Source organism: Pavona decussata, unplaced genomic scaffold (assembly GCF_977016875.1).
Source record: "Pavona decussata unplaced genomic scaffold, jaPavDecu1.1 SCAFFOLD_113, whole genome shotgun sequence".
In the NCBI taxonomy this organism is placed as follows: Eukaryota; Metazoa; Cnidaria; class Anthozoa; order Scleractinia; family Agariciidae; genus Pavona; species Pavona decussata.
In genome coordinates this window covers 600001-619849 of record NW_028145527.1, presented here as the reverse complement: position 1 = coordinate 619849, position 19849 = coordinate 600001, and the positions used below count along the sequence as shown (strand labels likewise).

The 19849-nt window shown below is 36.3% G+C and overlaps 3 protein-coding genes across 3 annotated transcripts in view; 2 read left to right on the top strand and 1 right to left on the bottom strand.

Moving 5' to 3' along the window:
- LOC146470598 (uncharacterized) overlaps positions 1–19849 on the bottom strand; it is a 171381-nt gene that overhangs the window by 82541 nt on the left and 68991 nt on the right. The gene's annotated exons all lie outside the window — the stretch shown is intronic.
- The window catches only part of LOC146470602 (uncharacterized), a 21387-nt gene continuing 2628 nt past the window's right edge, over positions 1091–19849 (top strand). The window contains exons 1-7 of the mRNA XM_085121872.1: positions 1091–1274; positions 2739–2780; positions 2942–3007; positions 7439–7459; positions 7838–7858; positions 8332–8352; positions 10682–10913. Of these exons, the coding sequence (XP_084977998.1) occupies positions 1091–1274; positions 2739–2780; positions 2942–3007; positions 7439–7459; positions 7838–7858; positions 8332–8352; positions 10682–10913 (587 nt within the window). The remainder of the gene's footprint in view (positions 1275–2738; positions 2781–2941; positions 3008–7438; positions 7460–7837; positions 7859–8331; positions 8353–10681; positions 10914–19849) is intronic.
- Positions 4760–5388, top strand: LOC146470603 (uncharacterized). The gene has a single exon (XM_085121873.1). The coding sequence runs from the start codon at positions 4939–4941 to the stop codon at positions 5386–5388; it is 450 nt and encodes a 149-aa protein (XP_084977999.1). The 5' UTR covers positions 4760–4938.

Genomic DNA, 19849 nt, shown 5'->3' with positions numbered 1-19849 from the left:
ACCACTATAATAACGGAAAATGTTGAATCACTCAAACCTCATTTACTTTAAGAAAACGAAAGAACCCATTAAAGTTCTTGGAGTACATCTATCCCACAATACATTTAAATGTACTGAACAAAACTTTTACGCAAAGATAAAGAAAATGAAAACAAAATTGAACTTGCTGAAGCGCGCTGTAAAAATTATTACCAGTTGTTCAATAATCACGGCTCCATTGTTCCAAGTGGAGTTAAAAGTGGCAGGATAAATTTCCAGAAAAATTTGTTCATTGGTCAAATAAGTTTCAAGATATATACCGCTTCACTAAGGATAACAAACTCTGTCAATTTTGTTTTCGTTTTCTGCATAGAATAACTGTAACGAGGAGAGAACTCAAACTATTTCATTTAGCGGATAACGATAAATGTATATATTGCTCTAGTGGTGTTTCAATAGAACACACCTTTATTGATTGCAGGGAGTCTGTAAAACTTTACTCACAAATAATATCATGGTTCAACCAGTGCCAGGGTACGAGGTGTATGGTAAAATGGTATATAATTTGTAATCGCCTACAGACATAGTATCGCAAGTTATGTTTAGTGAGAACTGAAGAATGCTATACCTAAAAGTAACCATCGTTCGCCTGCCTGAAGAAAGCATCACATAACAAGACAAAGACATTAACAAAGACATATAGCCTGACAGAGAGAAAGAACTAAACTTGACTAATAAAGTGAAACTTACTTTGCTCTCGAAATTCATAAACGCCCAGTGAAGGTTACTAAAATACCATATATGTTTAACAAATAACTAGATTGATATGGTTAAAATTAAGCGGAACAATTTATCAATAAGAAGTAACTGGAGGTCAAACTCTTTCATTCTTCTTTCAAAGTTAGCCAGAGACGCAAAACAGAAACAGAGAAAGAAAGATAGACTGACAGAGAGAAGGAAAGGGACAGACAGGTAGACAGACAGACAGACAAGCAGACTGGAGACAGTGTTACTATTAAAATATGACTATTTTAATAAACGATGCGACAATTGCCGAATGCTTTAAGCTAGAACTGAGACTCGGTCCTTGTTTGTGTTTCCTCACAGAACAATGTGGCGTACGTTTGTTCCATTATTGATTGTGGCATTCCTAGCAGTCTGTTATGCTGCGCCTGAGCCTGAATCTCCCATGTCTCATCTCCAAAATGACATTCTTGATAATGCCGGTGCTGATGCTGATGCTGATGCTGATGTTCTTGATGATGCTGATGCTGTTGTTGATGCTGATGATGGTGGTAAGAATACTCATTTAGCGTACGTAAAAAGATAATTATTTAGTAATGTTTCCAGACTATACTCGCCTAATTGGGTCAATGTTTGCCAACGAGATATAATACTGTCACACGCTTACCAAGTGATCAACCTGGCCGCGTGGAAACAGCAAGTGGCCATTTATATTAAAGGCAGTTGAGGGGTTCGCCAGAAATTGGCATAAGGCGTAATAGGACCGTCCCTTTCAGAAGATATGAATACTAACAAGTTAAGAGCCCGAGACTTGTGACAACTGAAGACGTAAGACGATTAGCTGTTAGTGTTATTTACAAATTCAAACTGATAACTATATTTAAATTCATATGATAATTGAAAAAGGAGGATTTACTAAATAATTGCTATGAGTACTTTTATTCTGTGAACTAGTGTAAAATGCTTTTCAATGTGTGACTACGTAAAGTTTTTGCATGTCTATATTTGTAAGTTCTTGTCACTTTTCTTAAGTGTTCCTTTAATAATAATAATAATAATAATAATAATAATAATAATAATAATAATAACAATATTAACAATAATAGCTTTATTATTATAGCGCTCATATCCTGAGCTCGTGGCGCTTAACGATGTAATAATTAAATAAATAAATAAATAAATAATGATTTACATACTCGAGCAGGAAAAAATACATCAAAATCTATTTACAATTTACAAAAAAAACGAAAAGAAAACACAAATTCACGTGTTAATTTATTTTGCTATTAAAATTAATATAATATAAAATGATAATAATATCATTTCTCTCTTTCTATCACCCTGTGATATCAAGGTCTTGACCATATATAGCTGAAATAAGAGTTAACAAAAACAATGATGTGAAATGAAGAATGGACAATTGCCAAACTAATTAAGTTTGTTTATTACGGCGGTTACTAATAACATTTGGTCCACTTCCTCCAAACGAGGACGATAAAGTTGAGTTCTGGAGGACGTCACTTGAAGAAAAGCCGTTGAAATTATTCTGAACTGTGGCAGGATTTCAATGCGATCTACTTTAAAATCAATTTCCAACCATCTTTAGCCTTAAAGCTATGAACTTGGGGGGTGTATGTATGTATGTATGTATGTATGTATGTATGTATGTATGTATGTATGTATGTAAGCCAAATTGATGCCAGAAATTTTTTTGAGGAGAAAAATCCAGAGTTTGGCGGTGTTTTACTAACTTGTTTATCCCATTACCACATTATGAATATTCAGAATCAGCTTCCCATCTCCCTCTTCCAGACTGAATAGGATTAAGCTTAAAAGTATTGCTTACAGGATATCGTATTTTAGAAATAGAACTTTAAAATCCATTGCACGTGATAAAATTTGCAAAATAATGTATTTTTACATTGTGGTTACAATTATGATATAAACCTGCTGGAGATTGTGACAGCAAGTTAAGAATTAAATTGTCCTCTTATTTTAATTAATATCGTGTACAGGGAAATGTGCAAGGACATGCAATTTTTGTGAGAAATGTAAAGGTTAGTAAAGAACTTTAAATAGAACATTAAATTTGATTGCATGTGAGAACATTTGCAAAGTAATGTATTTTTACATTGTGGTTACAATTATGTTTTAAACCTGGTAGAGATTTTGGCAGCAAGTAAATTGTATGAAATTGTCTTCTTATTTTAATTAATAGCGTCTACAGGGATGAAAAGTACTAGGAAATGTGCAAGGAAATGCAAATCTTGTGACAAATGTGAAGGTTAGTAATTAAAAGAACTTTAAATAGAACATTAAATTTGATTGCACGTGATAAAATTTGCAAAGTAATGTATTTAATTTACATTGTGGTTACAATTATGTTTTACACCTTTTGCTGTTCATTTACGCAAAAAATACATTCATTTACGCCAACAGTTGAAACTATACGGCAAATATACGTTCATTAGCACTTCCATGAACTTCATTAACGCGAATGAACTTTCAATAACGCTACTTGCATATGTATTAATATTCAATAGCATCCACGGATGAACAAAAATTGCACCTTTGGACAATCATTAACACCAATAGAAAATCAATTGCACAGTATGACAATCAACTGCGTATTAAAGACATACAATGATGGAATTTGCATAGAGACGCACAATCGATTGCACCTTCATACAATCGTGTAATTCTTAGCTAGACAGTGTGGCAACAAAAAAACGAAAGAGTGTAAAAACGTCAGCCTGCAATGCATGTGGAGGTAAATTAACAACAGACATTTCGTAATACGATCCGGTAATATTTCCGTATAAGCCTTTGTGGTTATACTTTAAGCGTTGTTAATTGATTTTCTTTCAAAACTATGATTCAATATTTTGAGAGTTCAAATAATGCCGAACTGAACTAACGCAACTTTTGTTGTAAGACTTCCTCATATACGAGTTATCTATCTAACGCTGAGAACTGAGGAAGTTCTGTAGCGTAATTACATATAAATTGTTTGGCTTGTGGAGCATGCGAAGGTAAATTAAGAGCAAGCATTAAATATTACTCTACTGTTGCGTTCGTTGCTCAACGTTGTATTTTTTTGAAGTAACAGTTTCGTTACTTAACACTTCAAAGCCAACAATTTTAAGACATTCCTCATCAGAAAAATAATTGTCTTATAAGGATAAACATGCAACAACTTACCTAACTTCAACGTTCACAAGGGGCTTTAAAGAAATCTATCTTATGATATTTTTTGAGTGAAGGATTTTCTTCTTACGCGTACATAACTTTTGCCCATGAATCCGGAGGAATGCAATTTTTTTTGGAATAACCTTTCAGTATGGCTATACATGCGTGCCAGATTCTTTCAAGAGAGAACCACTTAGAGATGGAAACTACCTAAGGCCTGAAGCCAGACAACTCTAATTTCAAACTTCAAATAAACTTGTGTTGCCTTATAGCTAATTACTACATTTGTTTATGTCGTTCGAAAGAACGGTATCCAATTCAAAACAACTGCCTGATGTTTCTTAATCATATGCACCAAGTGGAATCAAGATGCCAAGCAATACAAAGAAATGGAAGCCACTTCTATCGTCGCTGGTTTGAGTCTCCCGAATCCTCAACCGCAAAATATTAAATTCCTACCCTACTTTCTTATCTTATGCATATAAGAATATGCTTTCACCTCAAAGAAAAAAATATACAATTAGGAGAAGGCTTCCCAGAAATTTAGATGAGTTAACTAAGTGCAATTAGTTTTCTTGTAAAGGAAATATCATAATGTAAATTTATATAATGTTACTTGTATTGTACTAAAATCATTGTCTTATTGCTTTGAATTGTACTGCACTGTAATGTATAATGTTGTTATAATAATAATAATAATAATAATAATAATAATAATAATAATAATAATAATAATACTACTACTACTACTACTAATAATAATAATAATAATAATAATAATTCCTCGAGGTGATTGGACCTGTGCTCCTACCCATACCATCGCTGGGGTAGTGGAGTTGTACGAGCAGCTTACGCCCACTAAGGTGTACACAGTCCACAAAACAGGTGCAGAACAGGGCGACGTCACGTGTAGACTGTGTCGGAAATCGCCTGAGACGCTTGCGCATGTGCTAGCGGGTTGCTCTGCTCTGGCCCAGTCTAAGTACCTAGAAAGACAACGCAGCACTGACAATCCTTTTTTTCGAGATGACGAGGGATCTGAGGCTAGTTGATTCAGTCCCTCCCTGGTACTCGTGTGCAGTGCCCAAACCAGTCTATGAGTCATCTGAGGCATTAGCGTTTTGGGATGTTCCAGTTTATGCTGAACATACCATCGTCAAGGCTAACATAGTGGACGCTCGATTTGTGGACCACAAGAATAAGAAGGTGTGGGCTGCGGAGATGTCCTGTCCGTGGATGGAGCATCGGGAAAAGAAGTCCGAGGAGAAGACGGTCAAGTACGAGCCACTGCGATTCAAGCTGAAGAAGCGGTACCCTGGCTATAACGTTGAACAATGTAACATCATCATTGACGTGCTTGGGGGATGGTCAAGGGATGTAGACCTGACAATGAGGAAGCTCTTTGGCAGCAGGTTTTATGACGTATTTACTGGAGAAGGATGCAGAAGGCTACCATCTCGAGTTCTCTCAACATAGTGAGAACTTTCAAAGCTATCGTTAATTGACTTTCCTTTAGGGAATAGCGTAGAAGCTCCATATAGTTTTGGTATTAGAGAACTTTTATATTTTATGAGATTCTTTTATATTTTATCGCTAATGTTTTTTTAACTCAGCAGTTTTCTTTTTATAGTTCCTTTAGATCGCATAGGTTACGCTGCGCGCCCTATGTGGCTCTATTTTAGCATACATACGTTTATTAACTGCACATAATAATAATAATAATAATAATAATAATAATAATAATAATAATAATAATAATAATAATTATAATGCCATCGTGGACAAGGAGAATAAGAGAGTATCGGTGATAGAGATGAGCTGCCCTTGGGTTGAAAACAGGGAGGAGAAAGATGCCGAGAAGACAACAAAGTACGGGCCATTACGCTGGGAGCTCGAGCAGAGATATCCTGAATATCGCGTGAGACAGTTCAATATTATTGTGGATGTACTCGGAGGTTATTCAAGAGATGTCAGGAAGGCACTTAAAGAGCTAGTGGGAGATAAAAGCGACACAATAGCTCTGCAGATTCAGAAATCAGTTATCACAAGCTCACTCAACATTGCCAGGCGCTTTAAGCTTTTGAAATAATGGACATTAGGCGTTTTATTATACTTTTATTTTTATTTATTTTTGAAGCGTTTTCATCGCGATGAACATAACTTTTAGTATTTAGATTGAGGATTTTATGGATGATAAATAGTTTTAGAATTTAATTACTAGGATTTTTATGATTAGAAGTTCGGAGGTTCATTGTATGGACTTTGGTCGTTACATTGATTGGCTACGGCTGGCCGCCCAATCATTGTTTAGGTAATCTGGGCATCCAGAAGTTTTTACTGCCATATAATAATAATAACGATAATAATGGATAATGATAATAATGTATAATGGATGGATTTACGCCAAAGTCTCATTTGCCCTCCTGAGATCTGCGCTGCTATGCTTTAGAGGCTCACGTTGTACGCGAAGAGTACCGCTGAAGATTGCAGATACCGACTTTGAAATCGATAAACAACTGGCTAGATTTTAGGATGAGAACGAATTTCTCATTTTTTTTTTTTTATCTTTTCTTTTCTTAATTTTCTTAATTTTAGCTGTTTTAAATGACCGATAATAATGCGCTTATATTTTTAATCAGAGTTTTTATTTTCGTCATCAAGGACCGTATTTTAACTTTCAAATATATTTTTAGTGATGATGCATTGAATTGTAAATAGGTTTTTAATAGTTCTTTTTTATACTTTAACTTGTAAATATCGATTTTGCTCGGAATATTTAAAATAAAGTTTAATTTTTTTAATAATAATAATAATAATAATAATAATAATAATAATAATAATAATAATAATAATAATAATAATAATAATAACATAAAAGAAAAATATGAATCCGGAGGACTCCATATTTGGCAACGCTTCCTTCCTATTTATGAAAAAAATTAATGTTTTTGAAGCTTTTGTTAAATCAAAAAAGAAAACTGGAGAAAAGTTGACAACTAGCAAAAATGTCTGTAAAATTTGAATATAGGTTCAAATATGTACAACATCGTTATCTATTTGCAAGAAAATTAAGTCAGGGAGTTTTAAAGTACGGTATAGCTATCCTATTTAAGTAGGGTGAATAGCGCAACATTTTGCGTAAGGTACCGCGTCCACGGGTGGGGTTTTGTCAACACTAAGAGATGTATAAAAGGTGAAATGTAAACAGTAGTAATTTTGCTGGTTGCCGTTCTTGATAAGTATGTTGATGTCATCGTGCTCCACACGAGTTAATTAAAGCAAAAAAGAGTCTCTGAAAGTGAAATGTATGAAATCTCATATGTATGCGCTGAAGGCCAAAGATTTGATGAATTATCGATCTTCGAGGTTAACTATGCAACGTAAGCAGCTTCCAAAAGAAACCTTAAAAAAAGAAGCGACTTAAGATTGAAGTTTTTCAGATTTTCTTCTGGCAACTGTATTATTCGGTCTACTGATACTTACAATGATCTTTCACTTGTATATTAAAACATTTTTTCTGTTTCAGGCTCAAAGCCGACTACTGGTGGTAAGTTTTTCAATGGCTTTATTTTATTTATTTATTTATTTATTTATTTATTTATTTACATTGCGTAAGGTACCGCGCCCATGGGAGGGATTTTGTGAATAGTAAATATATCGCTAAAAGGTGAAAATTAAACAGTGATGTTGTTGCCGGCTACTCCTTGATAAGTATGCTGATGTCACTGAGTTCCACACGAAAGATTTTATGAATTATGGATCCTCGAGTTTAACTATGCAACTTAAGCAGCTTCCAAAAGAAACCTTAAAAAAGAAGCGACTTAAGACTGAAGTTTTTCAGATTTTCTTTTGGCAAGTGTATTATGCGGTCTAAATACTTACAATAGTCTTTGACTTATATATTAAAACAATTTTTCTGTTACAGGCTCAAAGCCGACTACTGGTGGTAAGTTTTTCAATGGCTTTATTTAATTAATTAATTAATTAATTAATTAATTAATTAATTTATTTATTTATTTATTTATTTATTTATTTATTTATTTATTTATTTATTTATTTATTTATTTACTAGTGAATAGTAAATATATCGATAAAAGGTGAAAAGTAAACAGTGATATTTTTGTCGGTTACTCCTTGATAAGTATGTTGATGCCATCGAGCTCCAAGCGAGTTGAATAAAGCAAAAATAAGTTTCTGAAAGTGAAATGTATGAAATTCCATATGTACGTATGGACCAATGACCAAAGATTTTATGAATTATGGATCTTCGAGGTTAACTATGCAACTTGAGCAGCTTCTAAAAGAAACCTTTAAATAAAGATTGAAGTTTTTCAGACTTTCTTTTGGCTAGTGTTTTATTCGGTCTAAATACTTACAATGATCTTTCACTTATATATTAAAACAATTTTTATGTTTCAGGCTCAAAGCCGACTACCGGTGGTAAGTTTTTTAGAGGCTTTATTTGTTTGTAACCCGAGTAGTAAGCGAAACGAGGGACGATCTGGGAGGCTACTATGGTGCTGTGCTGTGTTGTGCTGACTTGACATAATCCGCTACATATAGCATCGATTTTTTGTACTTAATTAATATGCTTCTGCGCCCCCCAAATAGTATTTCAAACATATATCTAAGACATTTTTTATCAGTTCAGGAAGACAACTCGCGCGGCTTCTTTAAGATGGCATTAGTTTTTGAAAAGCTGAACTGGTCGTATGGAAAGTTCCGACAAAAAAGAAATCGCTGTTATGAGACCTTTTTTAGGTAACACTGACGTTTTTATGTTACCGGTAATCTAAACTTTCGAGTTTGGCCTAATTTTTATGCTAATACTATACACTATGGATTTTCGCGTAATTCCTGTCAGTATAATACACCCTGAATTTACTCCTACTTTTCATTATAATCTTAATTATTACGAATTTTCGCCTAATGTACATCCTAATACTATAACCTACGGATTTTGGCCAAATTTTAATTCTAATACTCTAATCTTTCGATTTTGGCCTAATTTTTTTTCTAACACTATGCACTATTCATTTTGGCTTAATTTTAATCCTACTAATATACACTATGAATTTTCGCCAAATTTTCACACTATGGATTTTGGTCTTATTTTCATCTTAACACTATACACTATAAATTTTGGCCTAGTTTTTAGAAAAAAATACTATGCACAATTGATTATCCCATAATTTTCATCCTTATACTATAGACTATGGATTTCGGCGTAATTTTAATCATATTACTATAGAGGATGGTTTTTGGTTTATTTTTAATACACTGTGGAATTTTGCCTGATTTTCAACCTAACACCATACACAGCCAATTTTGGCCTAATTTTCTTTCTAATACTATACCATATCGATTTTGCCCTAATTTACTTCCTAATGCTATACACCGTCGATTTTGGCCAAACTTTCTTCCTACGACTATACACTGTGGGTTTTGGCCTAATTTTCATGCTTATACTATACACTATGGATTTTGGCCTTACTTATATTCCACACTATACACTATGGATATTGGCCTAATTTTCATCCTAATACTATACGTTATGGATTTTGACCAAATTAAATTTTTATTCTAATATTCTAAACTTTGGATTTTGGCCTAATTTCCATCCTAATACTATAGTGTGTGTGCACGGCGGCCTTGTTGGAGGACTAAAACAATAAAAGATATTTGCATAAAAATAGAAACTATTTTCCAAAGGAAAATCATTGTATTGTTTCGGTTCTCCAACATGGCCGTCGTGCACACACTCTATATACACTGTCAATTTTGGCCCAATTTCTTCCTAAGACTATACACTATGGATTTTGTCCTAATTTTCATGCTAAGACTATACACTATGTATTTTGTCCTAATTTCATCCTAACACTATACACTATAACTTTTCGCGTAATTCTTCGCTCTAGTATAACACACTCTAAATTTACTCCGCCTAAATTTCATCATTATAATATACACTGTCGATTTTGGCCTAATTTTCTTCCTAATACTAAACACTGTGGATTTTGGCCTAATCTTCAGGAAAATACCATACACTATGCATTGTCGCGTCATTCTTCATCCTAATAAAATACAATCTGAATTTTCTCCTAATTTTTATCATAATACTATACTCCGTAGAATTTCGCCTAGTGTTGATGCTAACACTATACACTGTCGATTTTGTCACAATCTTCTTCCTTATACAATACACTATGGGCTTTGGTCTAATTACCATGCTAATGCTACATAGCATACACTCCTCCTCCATCAGGTAGTTTAAAACAATGTTTTCTTATAAGGCGTTTACAGCTCACGTCTGTGAAGGCATTTTTCTACAATCAACTGATTGAATGTATAACGTTCAAACACAGTTTATTGAGCAGACACAAAGCAAGTTCACTACGCACGGCGTGCAGTACATTATAGCGATATTAGTGCTCCTTACCTAAAAAAAAGCTAACGGAAGCTATCCCTGCAATAAGCAAATAGCGTGTTTATTCAGGGACACTGTCAACATAACCACTAAAAGAAAACAGCATTACTCCTGAACTTTGCCTCTGTCATTTTATTATCTACGGAATAGTGTTACTGTTGAAGTTATGTTTGGCAAGTCAAACATTGTAAACTATTAGGAGCTAAAATATAACTTTGTCGCGTGATGTAGTCACTTAAGTAAAAAAGATTATTCTGTTCTCGACTGATATAAGGAAGGGCATTTGTAGTGGCATCACTATGATATGTGAACCTATTTTTTTGGAACCCTTTCTTTTGTTAGGATCTTTTGCCAAAGATGCCTGGGCTGCACATAACAAATATCGTAAGAGACACGATGCCCCGGTTATGAGAATGGATCCTGTTATGAACCAGCAGGCGGCCGGTTTTGCCAAGAAACTGGCAGAAACGGGACGTTTTGAGCACTCAAAACCCGGTGAGAGACCGAATCAGGGGGAGAATCTCGCTATGTGGTGCGGTCAAGACCTTTCGGCCCAGAAGGCTGTAGAGATGTGGTGAGTACTATAGCTTTGCATGCTCTGGATAAGAAAAAACCAGAAGCCCAATGGGCTCCTGAAAAAAACTCAATTAGATAAAGGCTTTCAAGTTTACTGACAGTGTACAACCAGGCTCATAGCTAACAATAGCCAGCATAGGGGTAACCGAAGCAGCTTATTCGGTAAATATTTCCAAGTTCATGACAGTGTAAAACCAGGCCCATAGCCAGCATAGAGGCAGCTGATTGAGGCTACTTGATCTTCAGCTACTTGATTGGATCTTGTCTAAAGGTTCAGGATGACCAAATTCGTACATTCGGGCAGAGATAGAGAGATAATGTGGAAAAGCGATGACGAAAGGCAACGTAAGTGTGAAAGGTTAGTAACCAGTTTATCACCCCGAATCCAAAGGCCATGAGATCCAACTGGTTGTCACAGATGCACTAAATAACTTTCGTTGTCACTATAATCATTCACAGCCCAAATAATGAGTGACAAAACTTTGCCCAGAGAGAGGATTGCGTGGTGAAAGCGATATCGCTTTTCGTCACCACGTTCAAATAAGTTTGGTCCATGACATTTTCGTAAGTGCGCAGTGTTGACATTTCACTGGAGCAGATGTATCACACTTCCCAGTACTTACACGACCTACACGGCTATACGATGACTTCATTAAGGGGATCTGCAGGGACGCTAACACAATTGTAATCTCGATATCTTCCACAAAAATATTCGTAAATACTGAGGATTTGAAAGCTGGTATCGGCAAAGAAATTGGCCATGCATGGCAATTAGCATACGCATGGCTAACACTTGATTTGACTAACTGGAGCTAAGAAGTTGTTTCTGACAGCTGATTATGCAGCCAAGCAGCCAATTTGTTGCCTTTGACGTTTCCCGAGCTTCTTAACAACCTGAAGGCACAAGCAAGGTGCAAAAAGAAAGGGATAAGGGTGAGGGTGTGAGGGAGTTGCTTGCTTGATGCTGGTATTTTTTTTTTTTTTCAGATTTCTTTTTAGATCGCTTTAAGGTGACTCGACCCAGTTATTTTTTGGCGGTACCATCCTACTTTGAAGCTCTCTGGTATCCCCCACCTTTGCTTTTATCGATGGATAACATATAGATCAATCGACAATATAGCAAAAAAATTTTGGCGATCGGAGTAAATGTCACGTGGTTATAGTGCCACGCCTCTTTGAGATCTGAGTCGAAATTCTGCTGTTGCCGGCTTTTTTTCGTAAAAATCTCTCGGCTACACATAATGCACATTAGTGCCTTGCGTGGAACAGAGTTTCACCAAAATCGCAATGACTCTATCCGAGAAATTCACCGCTTTCCAAATTTAGGTTTTAATTTATGTAAAAATGGTAAGAAAACTTTACACGATTATTTCTAATAAACTATGAGATTTATTCCTTTATTTTGGGGATCTTTATAACAGATGGGTCCTTGCAAGTCAGCAAAAAGCTTTAGGGTCTTGTAAATGCGCGCGATTTCGAGCAATGCAAACATATAGAAATTATAGTTTTAGCTATTTGTTGACGTTTGTCAGCGTTTAAGAGTCCTTCTAAAAAAAGCATTTTCTTAAAAATTCGTGGCAGTTTTTTCCTTCAAATTTTTGCAGGGCTACAATTGATTAACTAACTACTCGGATTCTGAATTTCATGGTCATTGAAAAACTGTGGCATTATCTTCTATAAGCCCAAACTTGAGTAAACATGGAAGATTTTTAGCGTTTTGGCTGATTTTGTGCTTTGGGAGTTTCTATTGTTTCGAGTCTGTCATGAAACAGCATTCCTGTTTAGCACGCGTGCAATGACCAAACTTGGCTGACTTCCGAATGCTCACCGAGATATGATAATTAGTATGAAAAAATAGAAGGGATTCCCGTCACGTAACGTCTCCAGCCAGCTGAGTGTACTTCATGCGAGAATTAAAAACTCTGATAAGAAAATGGCCGGGTTGTTGAACGCTATTCGTGTGAGAAAGGAAGTTCACGGAGAAGAGATTGTGCTTCAAGTTCGTAAGTGTCCATTACTTTAAGAGTTATTTGAACATTATTGAGCTTGATGTTATACCGCAGACTTTGTATTTCATCATCTGGAGAGTCGCCCAAAGAGTGCATTCGGAACTCAGCCAAGCTTGGCCATTGCACGCGTGCTGAACAAGAATGCTTTATCATGACAGACTCGAAACAATAGAAAACTCCCAAAGCACCAACTCCGCCAAAACGCTTAAAATCTTCAATGCTTACTCAAGTTTGGGCTTACAGAAGATAATGTCACAGTTTTTCAAAAACCATGAAATTCAGAATCCAGGTAGTTAGTAAATCAATTGCGGCCCTGAAAATATTTGAAGGAAAAAACTACCACGAATTTTTAAGAAAATGCTTTTTTTTTTGTGAGAAGGACTCTTAAACGCTGACAAACGTCAACAAACAGCTAAAACTATAATTTCTATATGTTTGCATTGCTCGAAATCGTGCGCATTTACAAGACCCTAAAGCTTTTTGCTGACTTGCAATTGCAAGGACCCATCTGTTATAAAGATCCCCAAAATAAACGAATAAATCTCATAGTTTATTAGATATAATCGTGTAAAGTTTGCCTACCATTTTTACATAAATTATGACCTAAGTTTGGAAAGCGCTGAATTTCTCGAATTGGGTCGGCTTTGCGATTTTGGTGAAACTCTGTTCAGTGCAGGGCACTAATGCGCATTATGTGTACCCGAGAGATTTTTACGAAAAAAAGCCGGCAACAGCAGAATTTTGACTCAGACCTCAAAGGGGCGTGGCACCATAACCACGTGACATTTACTCCGGTCGCTAAAAGTTTTTGGCTATATTGTAGATTGATCTATATGTTATCCATTCTATGTGTTAGACTTACGATAAAGTAAAGGTGGGGATACCAGCGAGCTTCAAAGTAGGATGGTTCCGCCAAAAAATAACTGGGTCAAGTCACCTTAAGGAAAATGTATAAAAGTTGTATTTCAAGCCTAAGTGGCCCGTACAGTCAGAGTTTAAATCTGTTTCTGTGGACATAAATAATTTTAATCACATATAAAGCTCTCCATGGCACCACCTCAAAATATATACGTGACTTAATTACATTGAAGCCGAATTCCAGTTATGGCTTGAGATCTAACGATAACTATACGCTCAAACCACTGGCAGTTAAAACGTTGCCCACACCCTCGGAGACCGAGTCTTCGCTACTGCGGCTCCTCGATTGTGGAATGGACTACCTCTGGAACTCAGGAAGGGACACAGTATTGACATTTTTAAACGGAAACTTAACAGCATATCTCGATTAGTCCTTTAGAATAACTTTTATACGATTTTTAATTTTTAACAGAATTAGTTAGCATGATGTTTATGATCGAATTTTTATGCCTTTATAGTTTACTTTTTCACACTATATATATTGTTTAATAATACCATTTGTAAAGCGCATTTGAAGACTTCAGTTGAATTTGCGCTTAAGAAATAATGATGACGATGATGATGATGATGATGATGATGATGATGATGATGATTATTATTATTATTATTACATAACTCAGTAGGAGGTTTGCTTCTCCCTCCTGAATAGGATGTTACTCTATTGTAGGGTTTTCCAACGTAGTATGTCACTGGTACCCATTTATAGACCCCTGGGTGAAGAGAGACAATGTGGAGTAAAGTTTGTTAATTACAATTCCGACGCATTAACTACTACATTACCGCACCTCCGATATCCTCATTTATTATTTCAAGCGTGGAGAAGATTCGAACTTTCCAGAGTACAATGAGTCTAAAATCGATAGTTACAGTTTGACTTTTAATTAGAGGTTTACAGAAACTGACTGGCAAGCATCAGTAAAATCTCATCTCTGTTGATCTTGAAAACAAAATGAGTCGCAACTTATATTTGGTGCAAAATAAATCACCGTTCGCTGTTTCTCGTATTTCTTTTGTGTAGCTTTATTCGAGGTATGTATTAAAGTTGTGCGTTTCTAGGCGAGCTTCTTCGTAATATTGGACCACAGGTACCCCAAGCTCTATAAGAGATATAGGCCGTGACCTTTGCGTGAGTGTTGTAATTTGAGCGTCACGGCGAGCATTGCGTAATGGCGAAATTATAAGGATTTGTATGGGAAAAAAAAAGAAAAACGATTCCTTTTTTTTTTTTTTTTATTTTATTCATTAAAGACAATACTTATAAGACAATACTTACAATACTTAACTTATAAGACAATACTTACAATACTTATTAGTATACTTACGTACAGTACTCTCTCTCTCTCTCTTAGTCCTTTGAGCCCCCAGTGGGGCATAGGGCCGCACAGTACTAACTAGTTAGTATTGTATTAGTGTAGTACAGTACTAACTAGTACTACACTAATACAATACTAACAATATTAACAGTATAGTTACATTACTTAGTAACCTTTTCTTGTGTTATACAATTATTTTCTTTAGCAAACAAAAGAAACAAACGAACAGAACAAAACTAAAAAAACGTGAAGACGGACTAAAGTACACATATCTTCGTAGCCTTATAGCACAGGGGCCCACGTTTTCATAAATTGCTTTAAGTTGTTATTTTTCGCAGCAATTGTTTGCAGAATAGTTAGTTTGTTTTTCAGACGTAAAAGAAAACCTTCAAAGTTTAAGTTGCCATTGCATACACTTGTAGTGAAAATGTGGTATTTAGCAATAATGAGAGAGTAGTTGAGGACAAGCCAGGTTTTTGATTTTTTATGCCAGCCATAGAGGATCACGCTCTCGGATAAAGTTATTTTTTCTTGAAAGCTTTCTCGCCACCAGAGTCTAAACTGATTCCAAAACGTCGAGGACACATGACATGTACACAGCATGTGGCTTAAAGACTGGCATTCGGAATTGCATAGGGGGCATATGTCAGTGTCTTTTATCCCAGCACGGAACAAATTGGATTGCTTCGGTAAAATGTTATGAATAATTTTAAATTGAAAGAAAATTAATTTTGGTTCTTTCAAAATTTGGAATGGAAGCATATAGGCATTTTGAATGTTGTCTTTAGTGAAGCCGTAATTTAAAATCTTGCTCTCAGCCGTTGGTATTGAGTAGCTATTACTTAGTATTATGGAATAAGCTGTTTTTGTTGATGGAAGTCGGGCGAATAGTTCTTCCTCATATGGGACTCCTCTCTGGACATCCGTATTTTGGACGCTTTCCTTCCAGTTTATTGGAATAGCCTTTAATACGCCGTAACAGGTGGTAAGAAGGTACATTTAAGGTTACTTCCATGTTTCGCGAGTGCCTTCAGGGAAATCTAGCGTACGCGCGCTGCTTTTGATAAAACCACGGAAAACTATGTATCACTGTAAAGCTGATAAATTGAAGTTTGCGAAAATATCAATGTTTTTTTGTTTTGTTGGATACATAAGCGCTCAGAGGCCTACAAACTGAATACTAGCGACGGGTACTTAACTGAATTACCCACTCTCACGTAAAGGCGCACAACCAAACAGACTGCACAATATCAATTAGGGGATAATAGGCTAACAAAGTGTGTCAGGCTTCTTCTTTATTCCTATTGCTTTGTGAGAAAACCCATCCTAAAGATGGCCAATAAAAAAATTTTTGTAGTCCCGTCAGATGTTAACACGTCACGGGAAAAATATTTTGAATTTTGTAAAAGCCTGACACACTTTGATGCATTAATATCTGATGACCATTTTGGCTAAATTTCGTTGAAATCTGGCAAATCTACATACCCTATTAATTAATTTGAAGATGGGGAATTTGCGCAAAAACAAAAGCCGTGTTTTCGGCCTTGAAACATTTTCCGAGTTTTCGCACCTCATTGAAATATTTGTCAACGCGCTCACGCCGCCGGCCAATCAAACACAAAGAAGCATTCCCTGGGGAGTTCTGTAAGCATTTAGTGTTACTGTAATATTGTAAAGCGATTTCTTTATGGGAAAAGTTAAGTCTGGCGCGAGAGAGCCACCGGCGAAACCAAAACAAAGAAGAAAACGGCAGATAGACGCAGAACATGAAACTGGCAGCCCCAGCGGAGTTGACACGAGGCAAGTACTTCTCACCGCTATCAGTACACGAGGCTTCCGCTGAGGTTTGCTGCTTATTTTCAGCCGGTCAACAACGGCGAAAGTGGCTGGATTGTCTCCGGCATCTTCGATTTCGGACTCCGAACTGGTGTTCGACTCTCCACTATCCGATTTATCGTCCTCAAATTTCTCTGCTGCCGAGGCAGTTATAGAAAATCTGACTGGTTGTACCAACAACCCTTGTCGCTCTCCGCCAGCTGAAGTTTTTTGGCTTCGTCAAATGATTTTTCGACCTGCTTTGGGCCCGGTTTTTTCTTAACTGTCACCCAAGGCGACTTTTCTAGTTTCGCTTTCTTCATAACAACCTTTTACGCAATGCTTGAATCCAAAATGGAACGCTGTTTCACAGTAAAATGTTACATACAACGCCGTGACATGCGATGAACACGATGTAGACAAAAATATGCAAATTTGCCGGTAATTCGAGATCGCGGGTAAATTCCTTCGCGTAATATCAACACAGTCCCGCATAAATTGGATTATGACACCTTCACTCGCTCACCGCTTTTCCTACAAAACTTTGTTTTTCAGATAGCTCGCGTTATTTTTAAGATTTCTAACGGCTGTTTTCACGAAACTTTGCATCCCTTTCTTGTTTCAACAATTATCTAAAAAAATTTATTTGAGAAAAATTCGACCTTCCTTCCCTATAAGTAACCTTAAGTTGAATTTTGCTTTTAGATCAGCCAGAGAGAGAAAAGTTTTGTCTTCGGCGAGTAAATCTTTGATGTATATTATTCCGTTAATGAGCCAGGAGTTATACAGGATTGGTTTTCCATCCACGAGAATGTTACTATTGTTCCAGATTATTTGGTTCTGCGCTGCTTTATCATTATCGGTTAAAAGCTTGAAATTTTGCCAGTAATTCAGAATTGTTCTGTAGAAATCAGGTAGATTTCCTAGGTCAAAAAATTTCATGTCATACTGGCATTGAGTGAAAAAACTGATTCCACCATGTTGGCTCAATGTGTGCTCAGGAATTATTTTCAATGCGGCATGGTTATTTTCTGCAAATCTTTTAATCCAGGTTATTTAGAGTGACTTCTCCATAAGTTCAAAGTCAATCATTTTTAAACCGCCATACTTCCTTTCGGCAATAATAGTTTTCTTTTTTATTTTGGCGGGTTTGCCGTCCCAAATAAAGTTGAAAATGATTCCTTTTGATTTTCTCTACAGTACGTCTTGACATCACGGTTAATACGGAGGCGCTATAAATTAGTTTAGACAAACCTAAGGTTTTAACAATGTTAATTTTTCCCATACGAGTAAGATTTCTTCGCTTCCAGCAACTGAGGGTTTTTTCCAATTTATCTATCTTTTCCTCCAGATTAAGCATCCTAGCGCGTTCGGAATCATAAGTAAAGTATATTCCGAGGGCGAGAACAGGATCATCTGGCCACTTGAAGCCGAAGGGTTTTTCTTTGCGGTTTTTCCAGGTACCTAGCCACATAGCTTCGGTTTTGCTTGTATTAATTTCTAAGTCACTTACACGTTTAAACTCTTCTAAAAGTTCTAATAATCTTAGCACTGAGTCACTGTCACGTACTAGGACCGTTGCGTCATCCGCATACTGGGTAATTTTAATTTCTTTTTGGCCTACGTTAATGCCTTTGATACTCGGGTCTTTTTTTAACGCCCTGGCAAAAAGTTCAATTCCGATAACGAAAAGAAGGCCTGACAATGGGCAACCTTGCCTAACTCCTCGTCCGAGAAGAAAGAATTCGGATGCATGACCGTTATGTAAGACGCAACTGGATACTTGATTGTATATTATTTGAAACCAACTTAACATATCAGGACCAAAATTAAACATTTGTAGAGCAGTTTTTAAGTGCGCCCATTCAATTGTGTCGAATGCTTTTCGAAAGTCGAGGAATATGGCAATTCCGGGCTTTTTTGCGTATTCAGTAAAAAACATGACATCATGTGTTAATCTAACATTTTCACTAATGAAGCGGCCTTTACCGTAGCCAGTTTGATCAGGGTTTATAATGCTTGGGAGCACTTTTCCCAGCCTTTTCGCCATAGTTTTTTTCAAAATTTTGTAGTCTGTATTGAGCACAGAAGTTGTCCTCAAGTTTTCCAGCATAGTTTTATCTTTATTCTTTTTGGGAATTAACGATATGATTCCTCGTCTTTGACTAATAGAAAGAATACCAGTCCGAAAAGCATGATTAAAACTAGAAACCATTTCATTTCCGAGCTCGGGCCAAAAAAATTTATAAAACTCTGCTGAGAAACCATCGGTACCAGGAGATTTGGGATTTTTGAATTCTAAGCGGCACTGAATTTTGGAAGATTTGTTTCTCCAAGTAAATCTCTCCTCAACGGGGTTACGGTCACGCCAAATGTTTGTTAAAACTAAAAGGTTGGCGAGCTGTTCGATTTCCTTAATTACGAGGGCTTTTCTTGAAATTGGGTTTCCACCCTTTTTATCCCTGTTCGTCAGGGCACAGTTAAAGTCGCCAACGATTATCATATTTTCTTGCGTGAATTCGCCAAGATGCTTTTGAAGACCTTTAAAGAACGCTGTTTGCTGCTTTGCATCGTTCGGGGCGCAAATGTTTGCGAGAATGAGGTGAGTGTCGTCAAAGGCTACATACAGTGGGTGATAGTGGCAGTGGTCTATATACCATTAGTATAAATGTACTAGTGTTCTTTCGGTTCAGCGAAGAAGAAGAATTCAAATTGGCCTCACTGGCTAAACATAATGAATTCCGCAAAGTACACCAAGTCCCACCCATGACACTTGACAGACAGATGTGCGATCAGGCCAAAACGTATGCCGAGAAACTCAAACGGGTGGGGGAGATACAGCATTCATCTGTAAAGGATCAAGGAGACAACCTTGTTAT

Coding starts and splice junctions, on each gene's coding strand:
- LOC146470603 (XM_085121873.1), top strand. CDS start 4,939: ATGACGAGGGATCTGAGGCTAGTTGATTCAGTCCCTCCCTGGTACTCG.